Below are 21,986 nucleotides of genomic sequence, written 5' to 3'. Positions count from 1 at the left end.
TAGTTCTCTAGGATAAAGGATTTGTGGAATCTCTTTTTTTCTTTTAATTTCAAATTTTTTTTATTTTTTAAGAGATTTATTTACTTGTTTATTAGACACACAGGTGGGTTTGGGGGGCAAAAGCAGGCAGAGCAGTAGGCAGAGGCAGAGGGAGAGGGAGAAGCAGGTTCCTTGCTGTGCAGGAGCCTCACATGGTTTCACCCCAGGACCCTTTGATCATGACCTGAGCCAAAGACAGATGCTTAACCCACTGAGCCACCCAGTGCTCTTATCGTATGAGATCTCTTTAAAAGTTCATATTCTTGTACTTTCTAACAAAGAATCCAGAGAGAAATAGGGTCAGGGTTTGGGACAATTACTGTAAATAGTCACTGGGTTTATCAAGAGAAGACAAGAAACTGCAAATACCTTCTGTCCTAATACTTATTTCTCACTTCGTTGTTTTTGTTTTTGTATCAGACACGTCAGTTTGATTTTTTTAATGTTCAGATCTATTCAGAACTTTCTGAAACAAATAGGTGTATTGAAGAAACATGAGATGGACCAAAGCTTTCAAAATTAATTGTAAAGATTTATGATTTATTAAAAGTAGGTCTTGTGGTTGAAGATAGCAGTTAGCTTGCCAGTAGACAAAATCTTGACTTAACTATATGGAAACTTCAGTATTATCTTTTCATGGGACGTTCCATAAACCAAGTAGATTGAAGATGAAATTCTATCTAAACTTTTCTCTGAAGATAATTACCAAAATAATGTAACAAATCAAATGAATTTAAACAAATTAACAGTTCTCTAAGTTCTCTGAGTTTAGCTATTGGAAATTCTCTGTTTAACCATGTTTTGTCTTAATTGGTTACTGTCTCTTATTTTCCCACATTATATGTGAAGAGTATATTACAGTGTCGCAGTTAGTGGATAGACCAGTGGAGATTCTGAGACGGGGCTCTTCTTACACTGTTGTGCCAGCCATTTGTTTCATCGTATTTATTTTATACATATTCTACAGAAATGGGAGATTACAGATAGGAAAATGCCTTTAAGATTAAATGTAAAGCTGAGCTCCTGTTTAAGTCCTGGTTCTGGTGCTAATTCCTCACATGCAACTTAGAACCATCATCGTACAAGGGTGAATCCGGGTGATTAAAGACATGACTAGAATGAAAAAATAGAAGATACATGAATAAGTGATTTTTATTCACCTTCTAGACTGTGAATATGACGGAACTACATCCTAAACATGTAAACTAACCTTCAAAAAGAGGACATAGTTTCTATCGACCTTTCCTCTTAGTACACTGCTTTCAAAATTTCCTCTAGCCTGACTTTTTTTTTTTTTTTAAGTTCTGCCTCTTCACTTCTCATCTCAATGTGAAGAGGAGAGCAGATGGCTGTCATCTTTTCTTTAATAATATCTCCCTCTTCCCCATTCTCCTCTAAGTTTAGCTGCTGGAGAAGTTTTGAAAGTCCTTAGCAGTGGAGGGCATTGCCATGGGAATGTGCCAAACATTTTACTCTGGACTGGTGTCTTTGAGGTGAGGAAGTGCCAAATAGGATGGGTTTTTTTTTGTTTCTGTTTTAGTTGAGGAGGACGGAACCTAAAAGACAATCATTATCCTCTCATATTATACATAACCTCATATTTAGGTTAACAGACTAATACTTAAATATATTTCTTCAAATTTTATTCAATAAAATAGAATAGAATCTATTTAGTTCTATAAAGTTTGTGAATTTTTAAGAAAATAAATATACCAAAGCATTTCTATCAACCAAATTGATAGGCAACTTCATATTTACTGAAATCCTTCACAAAAGATTCTGTAGGAATTACTAAAAAAAAAAAAAAAAATCTTTTGATCTAATAGTCCCACTTCTGAGGATTTGTCCTAAGCAAGAAATTCAGAAGAAAGAAAAAAGTTATTTTCATTGTTATTCCGAATAGCAGGACATAGGGGGCATAACCTTAAATCAGAAATAATTAAGAAATGTTTAAATTATATTCTCTGAAAAACTTCATATTTTTATGTGATAATTATTAAGACGAAAAGTATTATAAAAAACAGGGTTGTTGAAATTTTTAAAAAGCGTAAAACAATTATCTCTTCACTTTTAACGTTATCTAAATGTGTGAATGCATACAGGCAAAGGACAGTCAAGACAAAACACGGGTGGATTGATAGGCAGAGGCCTGTTCCGTGACATTTTTAGAAAACGATGTGTGTCTGGGGCGCCTGTGTCTCAGTCAGTTAAGCATCTGACTTGATTTCACCTGGGGCCGTGGCCTCAGGGTTGTGGGACTGAGCTCCTGCTCATGCGTCAGGCCCTGCGCCCAGTGTGGAGTCGGCTTGAGATTCTCTCTCACCCCCTCTCCTTACCCCTCCCCCTGCTTGCTCTTTCTCTCTCTCTGAAAAACAAAAACAAAAACGAAAACACCCCATGTGTCTTTTAAATGAAATCCAGGTGCTCTAGGAAGAAACTCAGCTTCTCAAGCTGTCATGACATTTAGAAAGTTTGTCTTCTTTTCCAGCTTTCCAAAGATGAATTGGCTAGATAAGGACTTCAATCTTTCTATGGGAATTAACACTTGTGTATGTACTTTGCTGTAGTCAGATACACCCAATCTTTTGGGTATAGTTCTGTAGACCTAGCAGGTATGTTTTGTTGTGATGATTGTTCTACCAGTCAAAACAGAAATTCTGATATACATACTTAAAATTTAAATGTATGCCTAAAGAACACCAAATACGAGTTTTTAAATTATTATATTAAGGAAAAATTTTGGGTGTTTAAAAAAAAAGGAAAGAAGTTTAGTCTTGAACCACAACTCTAAAAACGCGGATTATTTGGGGGCACCTGGGAGGCTCAGTCAGGTCATGATCTCAGGGTCCTGAGTTCGGGCCCCCCACATTGGGCTCCCTGCTCAGTGGGGAGTCTGCTTCTCCTTCTCCCTGTGCTTTTCCCCCTGGTTGTACGTGCTCACTCATGCTCTCTTTCTCTCAAATAAATAAATATATAGAAATCTTTAAAAAAATAAAAAGGGGATATTGGCATTATTCATAATATGAGGTTTTAGAATTGATACCCAAATTTTGCCTAATAAAATCTTGTGATACAGCCTGTAATATATATCTATATACTTAAATATATTTATTTAGTTTAGAGAGAGTATGTGTGAGTAGGGGAAAGGGCAGAGGGAGAAGGAGAGAATCTCAAGCAGACCCTGACTGAGCGCAGAGCCTGTGGCAGGGTTTGATGTCACGACCTTGAGATCAGAGCCCTGAGACCATGACCTGAGCCAGTCAGGAGTCAAACACTCAACCGACTGAGCTACCCAGCCACCTCAATACAGTATGTAATATATTTTCTGTGGTAGAATTTGATCTGCTTTTCAATATGCATTGAGTAAAATGAATTCAGCATACTGTCCTATGAAGAAATATATTATATATAAATATGTCTATAATTGGAATACTAGCTTAAAAAGTAGCCAGAAATAACCAGTTGTTAAGGGTATGTATATAGAATTACAAAGTTTAATGAACTGTGATAGCATTTTCTGATATCCCTAGTCTAGAAGTTTATGATGGCATGAGTGATACATTTAGCTTTTATTTTATATTTTCATCCTTCATTTCATTGTCCTTGCACTCTATACTGTGGCGTTTCATAATATTGGGCTTATTTCTTGTACCAGTGCCAGGTTTTCAGAAATTGCAGGGAGAGTGTAAGTTGTTTTTCCATTGTTTTTGTCACTGTTGTGAAAGTTTTCCTGTGATGATTTTCTTTTTTCTAAAGTTTAGTGGTATCATAGCTTCTTTCCCTAAAAAGTCCAATAGAAAAGCACTTAAAAAATAAATTATTTTCTTTGTACAGCTTGGATATTCATTTTTAATAGAATCAGAGGGGGAATTTCTCAGTGTCTTTTTTACTAATACGCTGTTACTTTGACCTTCATAAGTACCCGGTTTGGATCAATGATATATTTGTTAGGACTTATGATTTTGACATAGAATGATATTTGATTCTTTATTTTTATTTATTTGGGACTTAGGTGTTGGCTGAGAGTGATATTTAATTTTGATTTTCAGTGCTATTTCAATTATGGATAGCCAGTGGCTCCAGAAAAATAGCAGTTCTTTAAAATAGGGGTTTATTTACTGCTCTAGATTTTGACAAAAGTGAGTAGATTCTGTGGCCTTCCTTGGAAGTTCAGTTTCTCACTTTGGACATTTAATAGATTTTCGTTTTAAAGCTTTATTCCATCTTCATTGTATTTTATAGTCATTTGTATGTAACTGAATTTAGGAACCAGTTTTCCTACTCCTTCCCATTTCCATGATTTAAAACTAGATTTTCCTTCTAAAACTAGAAAAAAGTGGTTAAGCTTAGTATAGATTCACAAACATCATCATCAGTTCAAGAAAATAGACATTTTTTGATATATGTGCTATTAAAAGGTGTAGGAGGTAAGAGTGGTTACTAAAGATTTAAGATAAAGGAATACCTTTCTGTGTAGTACAAGCTTCTTTTTACAAAATTACTGTAGCCCAGTATTCATTAGCTGCATTAGTTTGCAAAAATTCCAGGCTTTGCTAAGGTAGCCAGAGCTACTTTTAATGACTTTGAGTTAAGCAGTACTTTGGGAATTGGGCTCCTTACCTATATATAAAAAAGTAATAAATCAGGGCCAAAGGAAATATTACCTGAAGTGGTAGACATGATCAGGAATATGTGTGGGCTAAAAGAATCTCTGAATTTTAATAAAAGAGGTAATTCATTCCTATATTTCTGCAAAGTGATAGCATCAGTCAAAATCTCAAAACATAATGGAACATGTGAAAAGGAAGAAAGGATATGAACTTTTTACAAGGATAGTGGCTCCATACATTTTAATGTATGTATCATTCTGGCATATGTAGAAATCTGTGTTTACATAAATAACATAGCCTGTTCATTTTGGTTTGGAAATTATTAGCTGAAAAGCCAATAAGTGGTCTTACATATGCTTTAGACTTCTTCAAAAGAGAGAAAAAGTATCCATCTTTCTGCTAAGCTGTTTTAGTGTCTGATGATGGAATAATACCAACTTTAGTAAATAAATATTACAAACAAAACATTTTTGGTTAAGTTTTAAGAAGTATCTTTTAATTGGTGGAAAATGGCCTATTTTAAAATTGATATACATATAGAGACTAAGGATTATAAGTGTATATTTACTTTGGATTACTTTATGTCAATGAATATGATGAAAGTTCTGATATTCTGTTTAACATGGAAGATAGATTTAAGAACTTTCTTGCTACAGTTTGCTTCACTTCTGTTGAGTAAATAAAATAATAAAATACCATCTATTATCTCAACTTGTTAATTTCATAATGTTTTGGCTGGTAGATTCTTTCAAGTCCATTGATGATGTTAACGTATCACATTTAAATTGTTGCAAGTTTATTTTAAAGCATTCTATTTTCCTCGGGGCGCCTGGGTGGCTTAGCGCTTAAGCCACTGCCTTGGCCTCAGATTTTCACCACAGGTCCTGAGATCCAGCCCCCTACTGGGCTCTCTGCTCTGTGGGAAGCCTGCCTCTCCCTCTACCATTCCCCCGGCTTGTGTTCCCTCTCTTGCTGTCTCTGTCAAATAAAAAAATCTTAGAAAGAATCTTATCCTTTTCTTCTTCTTTTTTTTTTTTTTGACTTGTTTAGTAGATCAAGGTAGTTTATCTCAAAAGAGGTTCACTAGAAAATTGATATGAATTGATATGTAATTATCATAAATGTCAATAAGTAAGTGTTGAGAAAGAGTAGCAATAAACTTAATGATTCACTAAGACAAAGCCAAATGCATGTTATTCCCACACCTCCTCTCCCACGGCATTCACTAGTTCTTGCCATTTGGTACACTTTTTTGTTAATCTCTTAAAAATGAAGATCCTTCTATTTAGTTGTCTATTAAATGGTTATGGGACTTATTGTAAGAGAGGTATAATATCTTAAATCTGACTAGAGAATGCCTGACATTTCCTTAGATGCTTTATTTTTTAATAAAATAAAGAAAAAAGATTAAAGAAGAATAAAGACTAAAAAACTGATCTACGAGTTGAAGATATCTGAGTTTTTGTTCTTAGTTGTGTCACTGAGAAAACTGCCTAGATCTCTTAACACTTAAGTTAAGGTGTTAAGAGATGGTTAACCAAGGTGGCTCATTTGGTTAAGCGTCTGCCTTTAGTTCACCATCCTAGGGTCCTGGGATCAAGTCGCAGATCAGGCTCCCTGCTCAGGGTCCACCGAGTCTGCTTCTCCTTCTCCTTCGGCCCCTCCCCTGCTCCTGCTTTTGCTCTCTCAAATAAATAAACAAATAGCATGGAGGACAAGGGGCATTAGAGAGGAGAAGGGAATTTGGGTAAATTGGAAGGGGAGGTGAACCATGAGAGACTATGGACTCTGAAAAACAATCTGAGGGGTTTGAAGTGGCGGGGGGGTGGGAGGTTGGGGTACCAGGTGGTGGGTGGGTATTATAGAGGGCACGGCTTGCATGGAGCACTGGGTGTGGTGAAAAAAATAATGAATAATGATTTTCTGAAAATAAATAAATTGGAAAAAATAAATAAATAGAATCTTAAAAAAAAAAAAATTAAGTTTCTTATCTGAAATGAAGAGATTGATTAGATGAAGCATCGGGCATTTCAGATTGGTAGTCTAAGGGCCAAAGCAAATACAATTTAGGTGGACAGCTCAGTCCAGTAAACCATTTCCGTTTTGTGTCATTTTTTTTTTTTCTTACGTTTTGTGTCTTTATGTATGATGTTCATTTTCCTATTGGTTACAGTCGCCATGATTTCCTGGCCCTGGAAATCGTGTTCCTTATATGTTTACATAACACGTTTTGCCTTTGTGGGCATTGAAATTACAACCCTTGGGGTAGATGAGGTCACTTTTAAAGTTTCAAAAAATTCTTGATGTTTTCTATGCTATGACAGCAACTAACAGAACCCTTAGTCACCATTCAAGCATGTTTTTAAAGACCTACACACTGTTCCTTAATTTTCAGAGGGAAAAAGGCTTTATTTTCTTTCTTCTTAATAATGAAATAGCACAGACAGAGTTGGCAGATTGTTGCTTAGAATAAGAGAATGTCAGAAGAATGTATTCTTAATTCAATGCACTAATTAGAGCACCGGATTTTTCTTTCTTACTCTATAGAAATTTATTGAACAACTGCTATAAAGCTGTAAATTTTATGACTTGAGGCAGTTACGCAGTAGAAGCACTGGCGTCTTCCCATGGAACTGCTGCCCTAACTGTGACGGCCAGATGCTACACTTCTCTCGTTCCTGTATCTGGTGACTGAAGCTAATGGCAGCATATCGCCAGGATCGATAGATACCATTTTAATGTGTTTTTTTAAATACGGTTTTTAAATTATTTTTTTAAATAATTAACCAAATGAATTTGTAAAATGGATAAGCAGCAAGCATCAGCCCAGCCCATCTATTTCTGTGATTAAGACATTTGTTCTTCATTTGTTAGAGTAGTTACAGGAGTATTCAGTCCTTGGCTTTATATGCTGTCATGTTCATTCATCTAAAGATACTGGTATGAACGCTCTGCGAGTGTCGTTAGGAAGGGAGATTTAGGAAGGGGACTACATGCTTAAGTGATAAAAAGTAAAAATAAGAATTTACATGTAAAATAATGAGTTTAAGGTAAGTCCATGACTGAGCCGGATTGCTAAATTTTTTAGGTTGGCTTTTAACATTAGAGACAGTATATGATGCAATACACACACTGGCATTGTGTCTGGTATGATACTTAGACCTACTCAAAAATACTGAGACTCATTTTCATTATACAGTATATATTTTAATATGAGGTCCATTAGAAAGACAGTTTTTTACTCAGTGGGAAGTTATTAAAAATTATATTTTTAAGATGCAGTTTTTATGACATGTAGAAACCCAGCAATTTTTACAGAACGATTGATTGTGTTTATGATAAGTTAGAATAATAAGATTCAGAAGTTCAGCATAACAAACTTGGCTAAATACGGCTTTTGTATTAAAAACACCGGAGGAAAGGGATACTAAAACATAAGCAAAATTAACAAATTAAGAATCACATGAGGGGCGCCTGGGTGGCTCAGAGGGTTAAGCCGTTGCCTTCGGCTCAGGTCATGATCTCAGGGGCCTGGGATCAAGTCCCGCATCAGGCTCTCTGCACAGCAGGGAGCCTGCTTCCCTCTCTCTCTCTCTCTCTCTGCCTGCCTCTCCGTCTACTTGTGATTTCTCTCTGTCAAATAGATAAATAAAATCTTTTTTAAAAAAAAAGAATCACATGATAAGGAATTATAGCTATCCCAAGGTGGAGTGTTGAATTTGAGTATGCGTTAACTGTCCCAAGTTAAGAATAAATAAATTCAGTCTCTTGACAAAGCTCTGCTTCTGGAGAAATGGAGAATACAGTTAAAATCTCGCAACTTTTATATATTAAGCAGTATCTTGGAACATCTCTATTGAAGCAGCTCTAAAGCATTTGAAATATTCACCAAGTCATCTCTAGACTGGAGACTTCCGCTGTGTACCTGTCAAATTCCAAGCGTGTCCCAAGCTCTGCTTAACATTTAACAAGCACTCTCGAGTCTCTGCTGGGTGGCCGTCTGAGCTAGGCGCTGTGGGCCGAAACACTTTTCCTTCTGTCAGCTCACTTCAGAGTCTAACAGGTTAGACCTAGGACTCTGGAAATGAGCAGCGCAGCAGATCAGCCCTCAAGTTTAAATCATTGTGGGCTGGACTATATGAGGGACTTTTTATGTACCCTCCTTCTTGTCATTGCTATAAATAAAAATTTAGATTTTTATGATTGCGCGCGAAATAGTATATTGATTTAGGTTTTCAGAAGAGAAACTAAAATTAGTGTTTAGTGCACTTCATTGCTCAGTTCTCTGAAGGAAAGATTTCTTATATTTTCTTTATATGGAAAACCATTTTTATTACCATTTTGTTTTAGCATAAGTAAGGTTTCTTTTTCTGTTTCAGAACAATAGTTACAACAAATCACCTAGGTCATTTACTTGTTTCAGTGAGAAGCAAATACTCACTTGATACTTTGCTTTTATCCTTGTTTTTTGTTAGGGGTGAAAGCATGTCTCCAGAGAAAAGCATGTGAACGGGAGGAAAAATACGAGATTCCTGAAGGACCACAGCGAAGCAGGCTCAACAAGGAGCAGCTGGTATTTGTGTTTTGATACTCCCTTCGTTGGTCTTATTGTAACTTAATAGTATCACCATCAGGAAAAACGTCTCTTGCCCTTTCAGCAAGTACAGGTGACTGATTAAAATTTTAATTGTGCTTGTTTCAAGCACTTGATTCTGAGAGATGATCACAATGAGCAGTAGAATCCAGAAGGTGATAATTTCATTCTGTTAATGGATTGTTGGCATCTTGAACCTTCCCATAATAAGCCTTTCCGAATCTGAGGTAAGTCTCAGATACAGAGAGTAACTTGAAAGAGGACTTACGGCTGCTGCTCGGGTTTAGTTTCCCTATGTGTGTATTGTCACGCATCGCAGTTTTAATGGATAATATTCCATTATCCTGTGTGTGTATATATATATGAAAGGACAAAGAAAACTTTTCATAAAAGGCAGTTGTGGAACTTTTTTTTCATAACGCACAAAATGGTGTGTCTCATAGCTAATTGGATGCCTGACCATGCCTTCATAGTATATTGGACCCCAGGGAAGATGTATCTGGAACCTTGGAGACCACATGCCCACCAGGGCTGTCCTCGAGACTCGAGGTTGGTCACATATAGGGACCTGAGTAAGGATGGACAGAACTGGGGCAAGAGCCACAGAAATGATGTTACTCGTATAATTTTATTAACTGTAGCTGTGTATCCCTGAAGCACATTTCAGATCCCCTAGGAGTTTGTGGGCTTTGAGTCCCCCCAAATGTGATAACATTCTGTAAAGTTCGATGAACAGTTTCTGTTTGCTTTTTAAAACATGTGTGTGTGGATCAGAAACATACACATTCCCCCTAACACCTAAAATCTGAGGAGTGTGAAGTTCCTGAAATGGTGACTGAGTTTTAGGAGAAAAATTATAACAAGGAAACCTATAAATACATAAGTACTTTTCTTGACCTAAATACTGTACTTGAAATACAGTTGATCCTGGAGCTTCTTAACAGCTCATGACTATTTATCTTTATTTTCCTCATTCATATGCAGTGTTTTAAAATATTTTGATCTGCTTTTAACGAGCCTTTTCTTGTTGTTTCAGTTGCCAAAGCTGTTTGATGGATGCTACTTCTATTTTGGGGGAACCTTCAAACACCATCCAAAGGACAACCTTATTAAGCTTGTCGCCGCAGCTGGGGGCCAGGTCCTCAGTAGAAAGCCCAAGCCAGACAGTGACGTGACTCAGACCATCAATACGGTTGCATATCACGCGAGACCGGACTCCGATCAGCGCTTCTGCACACAGTATATCATCTACGAAGATTTGTCTAATCATCGCCCAGAGAGGGTTCGGCAGGGCAAAGTCTGGATGGCTCCTTCCAGCTGGTTTATCGATTGTGTGATGTCCTTTGAGCTGCTCCCTCTTGACAGCTGAATATTGCACCAGACGAATGTTTCAGATTGAACTCACATGGTGCGAGAACCCAGCCATTGCACGGTTTTGATCATTCACGTTTTTATAAATAGGTAGACTCGTTCATACATACTTTTTCCTTGAATTAAAAAAACGAAAGAAAACAAAACCTACCACGCCAGAATTGGAATTCGTTCTGTGTTTACCATTTAGATGCTGAGATTGCTTTGAAGGATTTTTCTTTTTAAAACTGGTGTATGCTTTGATTCATCATGTCTTTTTATTCAAATAATCAGCTATCAAAGATTAATAAGAGAGTACCAGAACTATTGGTTAAAATACAAGCAGTATCGTTACTATCTCAGCCTTTTAACGTTCTTTGATGAAAACAGTCCACGCTTGCCATGAGCAAAAGTATTTGCCATCCTTAGTAAACAAAGAATATTGTCAAATAACTGATTCTGGCTTTATTGTAGTAGAGTACCTGGTCTGAATGTACCACCATAAGTGTTAAATTCTTCTGTCTACAGTTGTCTTCATCTTGTGTTGTGTTTAGTTTCTTAGAATTTACGTGGATGTCAGTTCCTACGTTTTTATCCCTTTTTATCTTATGTGGTCATCAAGAAATCATGATTTAAACCATAGCATTTTTCCTTGGTGGTGAAAATCAACATTGGACTCATGGTACCTATTTTTATTGTATATACTTGCTTACAGTTAATTATCAATTTATGACTGTTTATTATCTACAGTATATGTATATATACGTAGAGCATTTTCTCTAACACATTTTAGTATCAGTATTCCTTAGGTCTCACCAGGTTAGTAAATTGTCGATCAGATGTTAATTCAATTAGGGGCCAGTCCTTTTGCTGGTAGACCTCACTACATATTGCTAAAATAATTGTTTTGGAAGGTCTTAATTTCTTCTTTTGTGAAGCTTTTTATTTTCCATTTTTAGATTGCTGTGGAGGCAGAAATTGGGGATTATCTGATTAGAACAGATTTTGTCCAGGTGGTACAAAAGGCTATCAGAATAAGTCTAAACGCAGGAGTAGGAAGGGCTCCTAATCCCATGACTGGCAGGGCTGCAGAATAGGAGACACGCCCGAGCCTGGGGAGTCCTGGGGAGGTTATTATGATTGGAGTGTCCGTGTTTGTGAATGAATTGACAAGATAAATGAGCTCATTTAAAAATATTTGTAAGAAGAATTCTTTAATAAGTCTTCCTGGAAACTGAATATACTTCTGAAACATGGGAAGGGAGATACCGTGGGACCTGCCATGTTTGGTCCCTGAGGCTGGAGATTTGTGAAGTACCAGATGAGAGTCTGAAGTGAAGGAACACAGTGAGATTCATTTATTTCTAAGTTTGAGATTCTGTTGATTATTTCGAAATAAATCTTAACTATAGTTCCTTCTTTGACATGTCACATTTTTATATCAAGAAACACATTATACAAACGCACTGATACACTGTGGACCCTAACCCTCGCGGGTGGATTAGTTCTGCAGCCCCCTCCAACCACTAATGTGTTTGTCCCACATTTCATTCTAATGGAGAATGATGAACACCAGAGCGCCAAGCAAATCTGAGGGGTTAGATAATGTCTGGATTAAAGAATTCAGGGCTCTCTGGGATTTCGGTTGCCATTTTTGATATATAACTGACGTGTGGTCTGTTTTCTCATTGGTCACATTCCTAGACAGGTTTGTGTCTGTTCCTCTGATGTGGAACCCTGTTTGTAAAACAGCTTTGGGAGTTGCTGCCCGGTCTCCGTTTATTTTCTTGGTTTGTCCCCCCTCCTTTGTTGTCCCCCACTATTGAGTGGTTTTATTTTGTGTTTCTTTAAATATTTATTTTGACAGCAGTCGGTTGATGTTAAGCTCTTGAACCTTATGATTTCTGTGTAGGTATGCTTGTAACTGTTTGCATTTTTTCAATCACAGATTCAAGCTTCCCTTTTCTTGACTATAAATCATTAAAGTTATTTGTGTTTCTGTATTTGTGTATCTTCTTGTAAAAGTAGTTTACTTTTATTCTGGGCTATGGAAGAGTTAAGACTCTGTAAGACCGGGGAGGAGACCTTTGAGCTAACAAAAGCTTATCTTTTGGAACACTTAACACATTGGAGTTAATTTTGGATAGAAATATTTCTTAACTATATTACTTTACCACCTTAAATTGTCTGAGTACAATGTAACCTTGATAGTTTGGAATATCATTAGGAGGGTCATTGACTACACAGTGATTCCTTCATGGTTCCATTAAAGCCAGAGGGTCGTCAGCTTGTCCACAGTGTCACCTGGTTGCTTTTTAGTGCCTGCATTTTGTAGCTTCTTCCCTTGGCAGCTGCTAATTTAAAGCTACTTTTCTATTTCCTTTTTAAAAACAATTTTTTTTTAAAGATTTTACTGATTTATTTGAAGAGAGCCAGCGAGCAGGGGAAGGGTCACAGGGAGAAGGAGAAGCAGAGTCCCCACTGAGCAGGGAGCCTGATGTGGGGCTCCGTCCCAGGCAGTCGCTTAACTAACTGAGCCCCCTGGTATCCCTACTTACCTATTTCCATTAATATTTCACCCTATCTAATTTTTTTTCTTTTGACTTGCTAAGGAATGAAAGCCAGGAGGAACCATATTCAAATTACGAGTGAGTTGAGAATAAATAAGCAATGTGTGATGGTTTTAGTGATTCCACCTAAGAGATTTTTATAGAAAAGATTTACCATTTATTCCACCTGTCTCGATTTCTTTTGAGCCTGCTTTGTGAATATGGTGATTAAGGGACCCCTGCACAGGTGAAGATGATCTTTCTCGAGGTTTGATGTTTCTGTGGGAATAAGAAAATGCAGGGAGGGGCAGTCACACCGCACATTAGCTGCAATTACTTCCTTGGGTTGGGGCAGAAAAAGTCTGCTGTGATCTGAAGGTTCGTGCACCTCATGACAGCCACAAATGTGTATTCTCTAACCAGAACACAAAATGGTGGGAAGTGGTGCTTATATTATTTAATAACTGGAAGCCACTATTTTGTTTGAACTACAAGTAGTGAACTTCATGTATGATCACATTATAAATGAAAACTTAAGTTCTTAAAAAAACTATTAAAAAAAAAGTCGGAAGGGTGCGCTTGGGTGGCTCTGTCGGTTAAACGTTTACGTTGCTTTAGGTAGCATAGACATTTTCACAATATTTGTTCTCCAGTCCGTGAGCATGGAACATTTTTCCATTTCTTTGTGTCTTCCTCAATTTCTTCCTCTATTTTCAATTTCTCTATAGTTTCTTTCTCTAGTTTTCTGAGTACAGATTCTTTGCCTCTTTGGTTAGGTTTATTCCTAGGTATCTTATGGTTTTAGGTGCAATTGTAAATGGAATTGACTCCTTCATTTCTCTTTCTTCTGACTTGCTGTTCATAATGTAACTGATTTCTGTGGATTGATTTTATATTCTGAACTTTTGGAGTGGAGTCTTTTGGGTTTTCCACATAAAGTATCATATCATCTGTGAAGAGTGAGAGTTTGATTTCTTTGCCGATTTGGATGCCTTTTTTGTTGTTGTTGTTGTCTGATTGCTGAGGCTAGGACCTCTAATACTATGTTGAATAGCAGTGGTGATAGTGGACATCCCTGCCAAGTTCCTGACCTTAGGGGAGAAGCTCTCAGTTTTTCCCCATTGAGAATGATATTTGCTGTGGGTTTTTCACAGATGGCTTTTATGATACTGAGGTATGTACTCTCTATGCCTACACTTTGAAGAGTTTTGATCAAGAAAGGGTGCTGTACATCGTCAAATGCTTTTTCAGCATCTATTGAGAGTATCAAATGGTTCTTGTTCTTTCTTTTATTAATGTATTGTATCACATTGATTGATTTGTGGGTATTGAAACAACCTTGTAACCCAGGAATAAATCCCACTTGTTTGTGGTGACTAATCCTTTTATTTTTTTTTATTTTTTTTATTTTTTTATTTTTATTTTTTATTTTTTATTTTTTTTATTTATTTGAGAGAGAGACAGTGAGAGAGAGCACGAGGTACTGCTGGACTCTAATGGCTAGTCTTTTGGTGAGAATTTTTACATCTGCATTCTTCAAAGATATTGGTATGTAATTCTCCTTTTCTATAGGCTCTTTGTCTGGTTTGGGGATCAAGGTAATGCTGGCCTCATAAAATGACGAAATAAAAGTAACGAAATGCTTTTTTTCTCCAGTTCCTTTAAGTATAGGGTTAGGTTGTGTACTTAAGACCTTTCTTGTTGCTTGAGCAAGGCCTGTATCACTATATACTTTCCTCTCAGGACTGCCTTTGCTGTCTCCCAAAGATTTTGAGCAGTTGCGTTTTCATTTTCATTTGTTTCCATGAATTTTTTAAATTCTTCTTTAACTTCCTGGTTGAACCATTCATTCTTTTTTTTTTAGAGATTTTATTTATTTATTTGACAGACAGAGATCACAAGTAGGCAGAGAGAGAGGAAGGGAAGCAGGCTCCCTGCTGAGCAGACAGCCCGATGTGGGGCTTGATCCCAGGACCCTGGGATCACAACCTGAGCTGAAGGCAGAGGCTTTAACCCACTGAGCCCCCAGGCACCCCCCATTCATTCTTTAATAGGATGCTCTTTAGCCTCCATGTATTTGGGTTCTTTCCAGCTTTCCTCTTGTGATTGAGTTCTAGATTCAGAGCATTGTGTCTGAAAATATGGTAGGAGGATCCCAGTCTTCTGGTATCAATTGAGACCTGATTTGTGACCCAGGATATGATCTATTCTGGAGAACGTTCCATGTGCACTAGAGAAGAATGTGTATTCTGTTGCTTTGGGGTGGAATGTTCTGAATATATCTGTGATATCCTTCTGGTCCAGTGTGTCATTTAAGGTCTTTAATTCCTTGTTGATCTTTTGTTTGGATGACCTGTCCATTTCAGTGAAGGCAGTGTTAAAGTCCCATACTATTATTGTATTATTGTCAATGTGTGTTTCTTTGATATTGTTATTAATTGGTTTTTGTAATTGGCTGCTCTCATATTGGGACATAGATATTTAAGATTGTTAGATCTTCTTGTTGGACAGACCCTTTAAATATGATACAGTGTCCTTCCTAATCTCTAATTATAGTCTTTGGCTTAAAATCTAGTTTATCTGATATAAGAATTGCCACCCCAGCTTTCTTTTGATGTCCATTAACACGGTCAATTGTTTTCCACCCCCTCACTTTAAATCTGGAGGTGTCTTTGGGTCTAAAGTGACTCTCTGGCAGACAGCATATCAATGGGTTTTGTTTTCTCTTTTAAATCCATTCTGATACCTGGTTTCTTCTGATTGGGGCACACTTAGCCCAGTTACATTCAGGGTAACTATTGAAAGAGATGAATTTAGTGCCACTGTATTGCCTGTAAGGTGACTGTTACTGTATATTGTCTCTGTTCCTTTCTGGTCTGTTTCTTTTAGGCTCTCTCTTTGCTTAGAGGACCCCTTTCAGTATTTCCGGTAGGGCTGGTTTGGTGTTTGCAAATTCTTTTAATTTTTGTTTGTTCTGGGAGCTTTTTATTTCTCCTTCCATTTGTCGGTGACAGCCTAGCTGGATATAGTATTTTTGGCTGCATGTTTTTCTCATTTAGTGCTCTGACTATATCATGCCAGCCCTTTCTGCCCTGCCACGTCTCTGTAGAAAGGTCTGTTGCCAATCTAAATTTCTACTGTTGTGTGTTACAGACCTATTGTTCTGAGCTGCTTTCAGGATTTTCTCTTTGTCAGTGAGACTTGTACGTTTTACTATTACATCACATGGTGTGGACCTATTTTTATTGCTTTTGAGGGGGGTTTCTGTGCCTCCTGCATTTTGATGCCTTTTCCCTTTGACAAATTAGGGAAGTTTTCTGCTATCACTTGCTCCAGTATACCTTCTGCTCCTCTCTCTCTTTCTTCTTCTTCTGGGATCCCAATTATTCTAATATTTTTTCATTTTATGGTATCACTTATCTCTCGAATTCTCCCCTTGTAGTCCAGTAGTTGTTTATGTCTCTTTTACTTAGCTTCTTTATTCTCTGTCATTTTGTCTTCTATATCACTAATTCTCTTCTCTGTCTCATTTATTCTAGCAGTAAGAGCCTCTATTTTTTATTGCATCTCATTAGTAGCTTTTTTTATTTCAACTTGGTTAGATTTTAGTTCTTTCATTTGTCCAGAAAGTGATTTTATTTCTCCAGAAAGGGATTCTCTAATATCTTCCATGCTTTTTATTAGCCCAGCTAGCACCTTGATAATCATCATTCTGAACTCTAGTTCTGACGTATTACTAATGTCTGTATTGATTAGGTCCCTAGCCATTGGTACTGCCCCTTGTTTTTTCCACCTTGTCATTTTATCCAGGTAGGAATAGATGAATGAGAGAACAAAATACTAAAAGTTAGCAATGACCCCAGAAAAATATACACTAACGAAATCAGTAGAGACCTGGAACGAGGGGAAGAGGTAAGCGGGAAAAAAGAAAAAGAAAAAGGAAAAATATATTTATACATATGTATTATATATAGTATAATATGTAATTTATATATAATAATTATATATAATATATAGTTAATATAATAATTTATATACACTTGATTTGGGGTGTATTTTTCTCTGTTAGAAGAAACTACCTCCCCAGATTTTTAAACAATGAAAAAATATATACAAAAATAAGGGTAGATATGATGAAATGATGGAATATGAGTGTAATGATGAAAATTAAAAAAGATTCTAAAAAGGGAATTGATAAGAAGTTGGTTGTAAAAGAAAGAAAGAGGAAAGAATGATCAGGCTGGAGGCTAGAACAAATCTATGTGCTAGATTTAGGGTGTATTTTGATCTATTTTAAGAAATTGTATCCCAAAATTTTAAAGAGAAGAAACCCTATATGTATACAAGAAATAAGGTTAAATACAATGAAAGGATAAAGATGACTATAACAATGAAAATTTTAAAAGATTTTTAAAAAGGTATTGATAAGATAAATAGTTAAAAGATGTTAAAATAGGAAAGAGGCAATATTAAAAAAATAGAATAAGGAAAAATAAAATTAAAAAATTCAACTTTGAAAGACTAAAGGATCATGGGGAAAAAGTCATGAAATCTATGTTTTGCTTTCCCCTAGCTCTGGAGTTTTGCAGTTCTCATTGATCCATGAACCTGGCCTTGACCCGATGTTCTTGCTGATCTTCTGGAGGAGGAGACCTGTTTGCAGTGCTTCTGAAATGTCTTTGCCCAAGGTGGAATTGTACCGCCCTTGCCAGGGGCCAGTCTAAGTAATCTGCTCCAGTTCACTCTAGGTAGCTTTCTGTTCCCTGAATGCTTTCCACAGAGCTTTGGAGGATGCGAATAAAAATGGTGGCCTCCCAATTTCTGGCCCTGTAGGAGCCAAGAGCTTGGGCCTCCACTCCTCAATGAGTGTTCAGAAAAAAGCAGTCAACCCCTCCCAACTCCCTGGTCTCTGGACGCACTCTGAGCTCACCCATCCTGTGACTGAGCACTTCTATCTCTGGTGCATGGCCCCTTTGGTGTCTCCAAACCCAGCAGATTCCTGCTGTCCACTCCCATGCCTCTCCTCCCGGAGGAGGAAGGAAGGCGTCTACAGATCTGTGGCTTGTGGAGTCCCTGCTCAAAGAGCAGTGGTCTGACTGTGCCTTGGATCACAGTTTAAGGCAATCCCAAACTGAGAGCCCATAGTTTGGCTCTTTCTTTCCAGCCAGCTTCCCTGCTCTGATACCTGGAAGCTCTAACCCTCAGACACCCCTGGTCTTTTTGTGTCCCCATGGGTCCTGAGACTACATTGTTGCTCTGAGGGCTCCACTCCATTTTAGCCTCTGGAGCTACATCCCTCACTGGAGCAAACTTCTAAAAATTACGATTTTGTGCTCTGCTGCTCAACTGCTTGCCAGGAGCTGGTCCCTGCCCCTGCAGTCTGTGTTCCCGTGGCTTTGGATTCACTTCTCTGCATGTCCTACTTTCCAGAATGTGGTTGATTTTCTGTTCCTAGAATTAGCAAGAAATTCTTGAGGCCAAGGTCAAAGATGTTGCTGCCTGTGCTCTCCTCTAGTATTTTGATGGATTCCTGTCTCACATTTAGGTCTTTCATCCATTTTGAGTCTATTTTTGTGTGTGGTGTAAGGAGATGGTCCAGTTTCATTCCTCAGCATGTGGCTGTCCAATTTTCCCAGCACCATTTGTTGAAGAGACTGTCTATTTTCCATTGGCTATTTTTTCCTCCTTGTCAAAGATTAGTTGACCATGGAGTTAAGGGTCCATTTCCAGTATTTCAGGTCTGTTCCATTGATCTAAGTGTCTGTTTTTGTGCCAGTACCATACTGTCTTGATGATTACAGCTTTGTAACAGAGCTTGAAGTCTGAAATTGTGATGCCATCAGCTTTGTTTGTTTGCTTTTTCAACATTCCTTTGGCTCTTCAGCGTCCTTTCTGATCCCATACAAATTTTTGGATGATTTGTTCCAGCTCTGTGAAAAAGTTGGTAGTATTTTGATGGGAATTGCATTGTGTCTATAGATTGCTCTAAGTAGCATAGATATTTTAACAATATTTGTTCTTCCAATCCATGAGCATGGAATGTTATTCCATTTCTTTGTGTCTTCCTTAATTTCTTTCGTGAGTGTCCTATGTTTTCTGAGTATAGATCCTTTGCCTTTTTGGTATCTTATGGTTTTGGATATGGTCGTAAATGGGGCTGACTCCTTAATTTCTCTTTCTTCAGTCTCATTGTTAGTGTATAGGAATGCAACCACTTTCTGTGTGTTGATTTTATATCCTGCCACTTTGCTGAATTCCTGTATGAGTTCTAGCAATTTGGGGGTGGAGTCCTTTGGGTTTTCCACATAGAGTATAATGTCATCTGCAAAGAGTGAAAGTGTGACTTCTTTGCCAATTCTGATGACTTTTATTTGTTGTCTGATTGCAGAGGCTAAGACTTCTAGTACTATGTTGAATAGCAGTGGCGAGCGTGGACATCCATGTCCTGTTCCTGACCTTAGGGGTCAGGCTCTCAGTTTTTCCCCATTAAGAATGATATTTGCTGTGGGCTTTTCATATATGGCTTTTATGATATTGAGGTATGTACCCTCTATCCCAACACTGTAAAGGGTTTTGATCAAGAATGGATGCTGTACTTTGTTAAATGCTTTTTCTGCTCTCTTGACAGGATCATACGGTTCTAGTCCTTTCTCTTATTTATGTAGTGTATCTCACTTATTGACTTAGGGATTTTGAACCACCCTTGCAGCCCAGGAATAAATCCTACTTGGTCATGGTGAATAATCTTTTTCATGTATTGTTGAATCCTGTTAGCTAGTATCTTGGTGAGGATTTTTGCATCCATGTTCATTAGGGATATTGGTCTGTAATTCTCCTTTTTGGTAGGGTCTTTGCTTAGTTTTGGGATCAAGGTAATACTGGCCCCATAAAAATAGTTTGGAAGATTTTCTTCCATTTCTATTTTTTGAGACAACTTGAGAAGAATAGGTATTAGTTCTTCTTTAAGTATTTGGTAGAATTCCCCTAAGAATCCATCTGGCCCTGGACTCTTGTTTGTTGGGAGATTTTTGAAGACTGCTTCAATTTCCTTACTGGTTATAGGTCTGTTTAGGTTTTCAATTTCTTCCTGTTTCAGTTTTGGTAGTTTATACTTCTCTAGGGATTCATCCATTCCTTCCACATCGCCTAATTTGTTGGCATATAGTTGCTCATAATATGTTCTTCTAATTGTATTTCTTTGGTGTTCATTTTGATCTCTTTCATACATAAGTTTATTAATTTGAGTCCTTTCTCTCTTCTTTTTGTTAAGTCTGTCCAAGAGTTAATCAATCTTATTTATTCTTTCACAGAACTAGCTCCTAGTTTTGTTGATCTGTTCTACTCTTCTTTTCATTTCTGTTTCATTGATTTCTACTCTAATCTTTATTATCTTCTTCTGCTGGGTTTAGTCTTAAACAACTAGGACCCAGCCTTTCTGACTAATGTTTCACCTCTTCACTTCTCTCCCCATCTCTGAGTGAAGTGTCTCCATCTGTGTGGCCTCTCCTACCCATTCAGCTAACATTTTTTTTTTTTTTTTAAGGCTTCATCCTATGCATACATTTATTTTGGATACCAGGACTGCTTTGGCTTCCACACTAGAGATATGTAACCCTTTATTCACTTACTTTGGCTTTGGACATCCAGAGTTAGTCTATAACCCAGAAAAAACATACTTATCTTTTTTTTTTTTTTTCCCTCCTCAAGCTCATACACATGTAGCTTTTATACCTAAAGGATTAAACCCCAAATATACTTTTACTTCCCAGATTTTCCCATGTAATTAAACATTCTCATGCATAATTTCCAATAATGATATGGTAGCCTATCAACAAGATGTATACTAATTTAACTAAATCCCTGCTCTTTCATATTTGGAATGTTTCAATCATAGATAAATCTGTATAAATATTGTTATGAAAAGTTTTGTTCCTGGGGGAAGGAGGAAGTTTTCTTTAAAATGTCAAACTAAGTCATCATCTGTCATTACCATCTCTACCAAATGCAGGGCACACCCTACCCATTTAAATTAAGACCTCTGGTTATGCTTAAAGTACAAAAATTAGAAAATGAGCCTTAATTGATTGCTGTGATTTTCATGAGTTGATGAGATTTCAATGTAAGTTTCAAACACTCCTGCTCACATGGGTTAGAAACTACAGAAAGACAAAAAAAGGAAAAAAGGAATCTTAGACCTTTCGGTAGAGACCTCAGAGATCACTTTGCTTGTGTTAAGATGAGGAAACTGGCCCAGAAACTAGATCATATAGCTCATTGTTAGCAGGGCCCAGATGAAGCACATGTGTTCCTTTCTTTCTGCCAAACTGCCTCCCAACCTAATTACTTCTTCAAGTAAATTGAAGTGTTTGCTGTTAAAGGAGCCTGTGATCTTTACCTTGAATGAACTTAGTGGGCTGGCCTATGACATCTAGAAGGGGAGATGGCATCTATCCCAAATATGTTGTAGCCCCTACTTCTACCTCAACAGACATTCCTAATGACTACATCTGTTTCTGAATCCAAAAAGGGTCTTAAAATATTTTTCAACTTTGGTTTCAGGCAGCCACATCAGTTGGTGAAGTTGGTTTATCAGCTAGGCTGTATTCATCACCAAACTGAACCATGTCTTAAAAATGTAGGTGACCTTTATATGTTTGTTGCTGTCCCCACAGCATGCCAGGAGTATAGGACATATTCCAGTCAATAATTGTGGCTCAGTACAGAAATGATTCCCAACTGGCAGACCATGTCCTCCCAGTTGGGAGTTAAAGGAGCAACAACAACAACAACAACAAAAAGGAAAGTCTTAAAGATAGGGAGGGTGTAGAAAGGAGAAATGTATTT

The 21,986-nt window shown here is 37.3% G+C and overlaps 1 protein-coding gene across 2 annotated transcripts in view; it reads left to right on the top strand.

Annotated features, from left to right (window-relative positions):
* Window positions 1-12,596, top strand: part of BARD1 (BRCA1 associated RING domain 1) — a 79,850-nt gene extending 67,254 nt beyond the window's left edge. For both annotated transcript variants that reach the window (XM_044241542.1, XM_044241544.1), the window contains 2 exons: window positions 9,125-9,222; window positions 10,280-12,596. In XM_044241542.1, coding sequence (XP_044097477.1) covers window positions 9,125-9,222; window positions 10,280-10,612 — 431 coding nt within the window. In that variant the 3' untranslated portion in view covers window positions 10,613-12,596. The remainder of the gene's footprint in view (window positions 1-9,124; window positions 9,223-10,279) is intronic.
* Window positions 12,597-21,986: the final 9,390 nt, after the last annotated feature.

The sequence above is a fragment of the Neovison vison genome, chromosome 3 (genome assembly GCF_020171115.1).
Source record: "Neovison vison isolate M4711 chromosome 3, ASM_NN_V1, whole genome shotgun sequence".
Taxonomy (NCBI): Eukaryota; Metazoa; Chordata; class Mammalia; order Carnivora; family Mustelidae; genus Neogale; species Neogale vison.
Note: the sequence above shows the minus strand (reverse complement) of the source record. Positions and strands in the feature narration are given on the sequence as shown.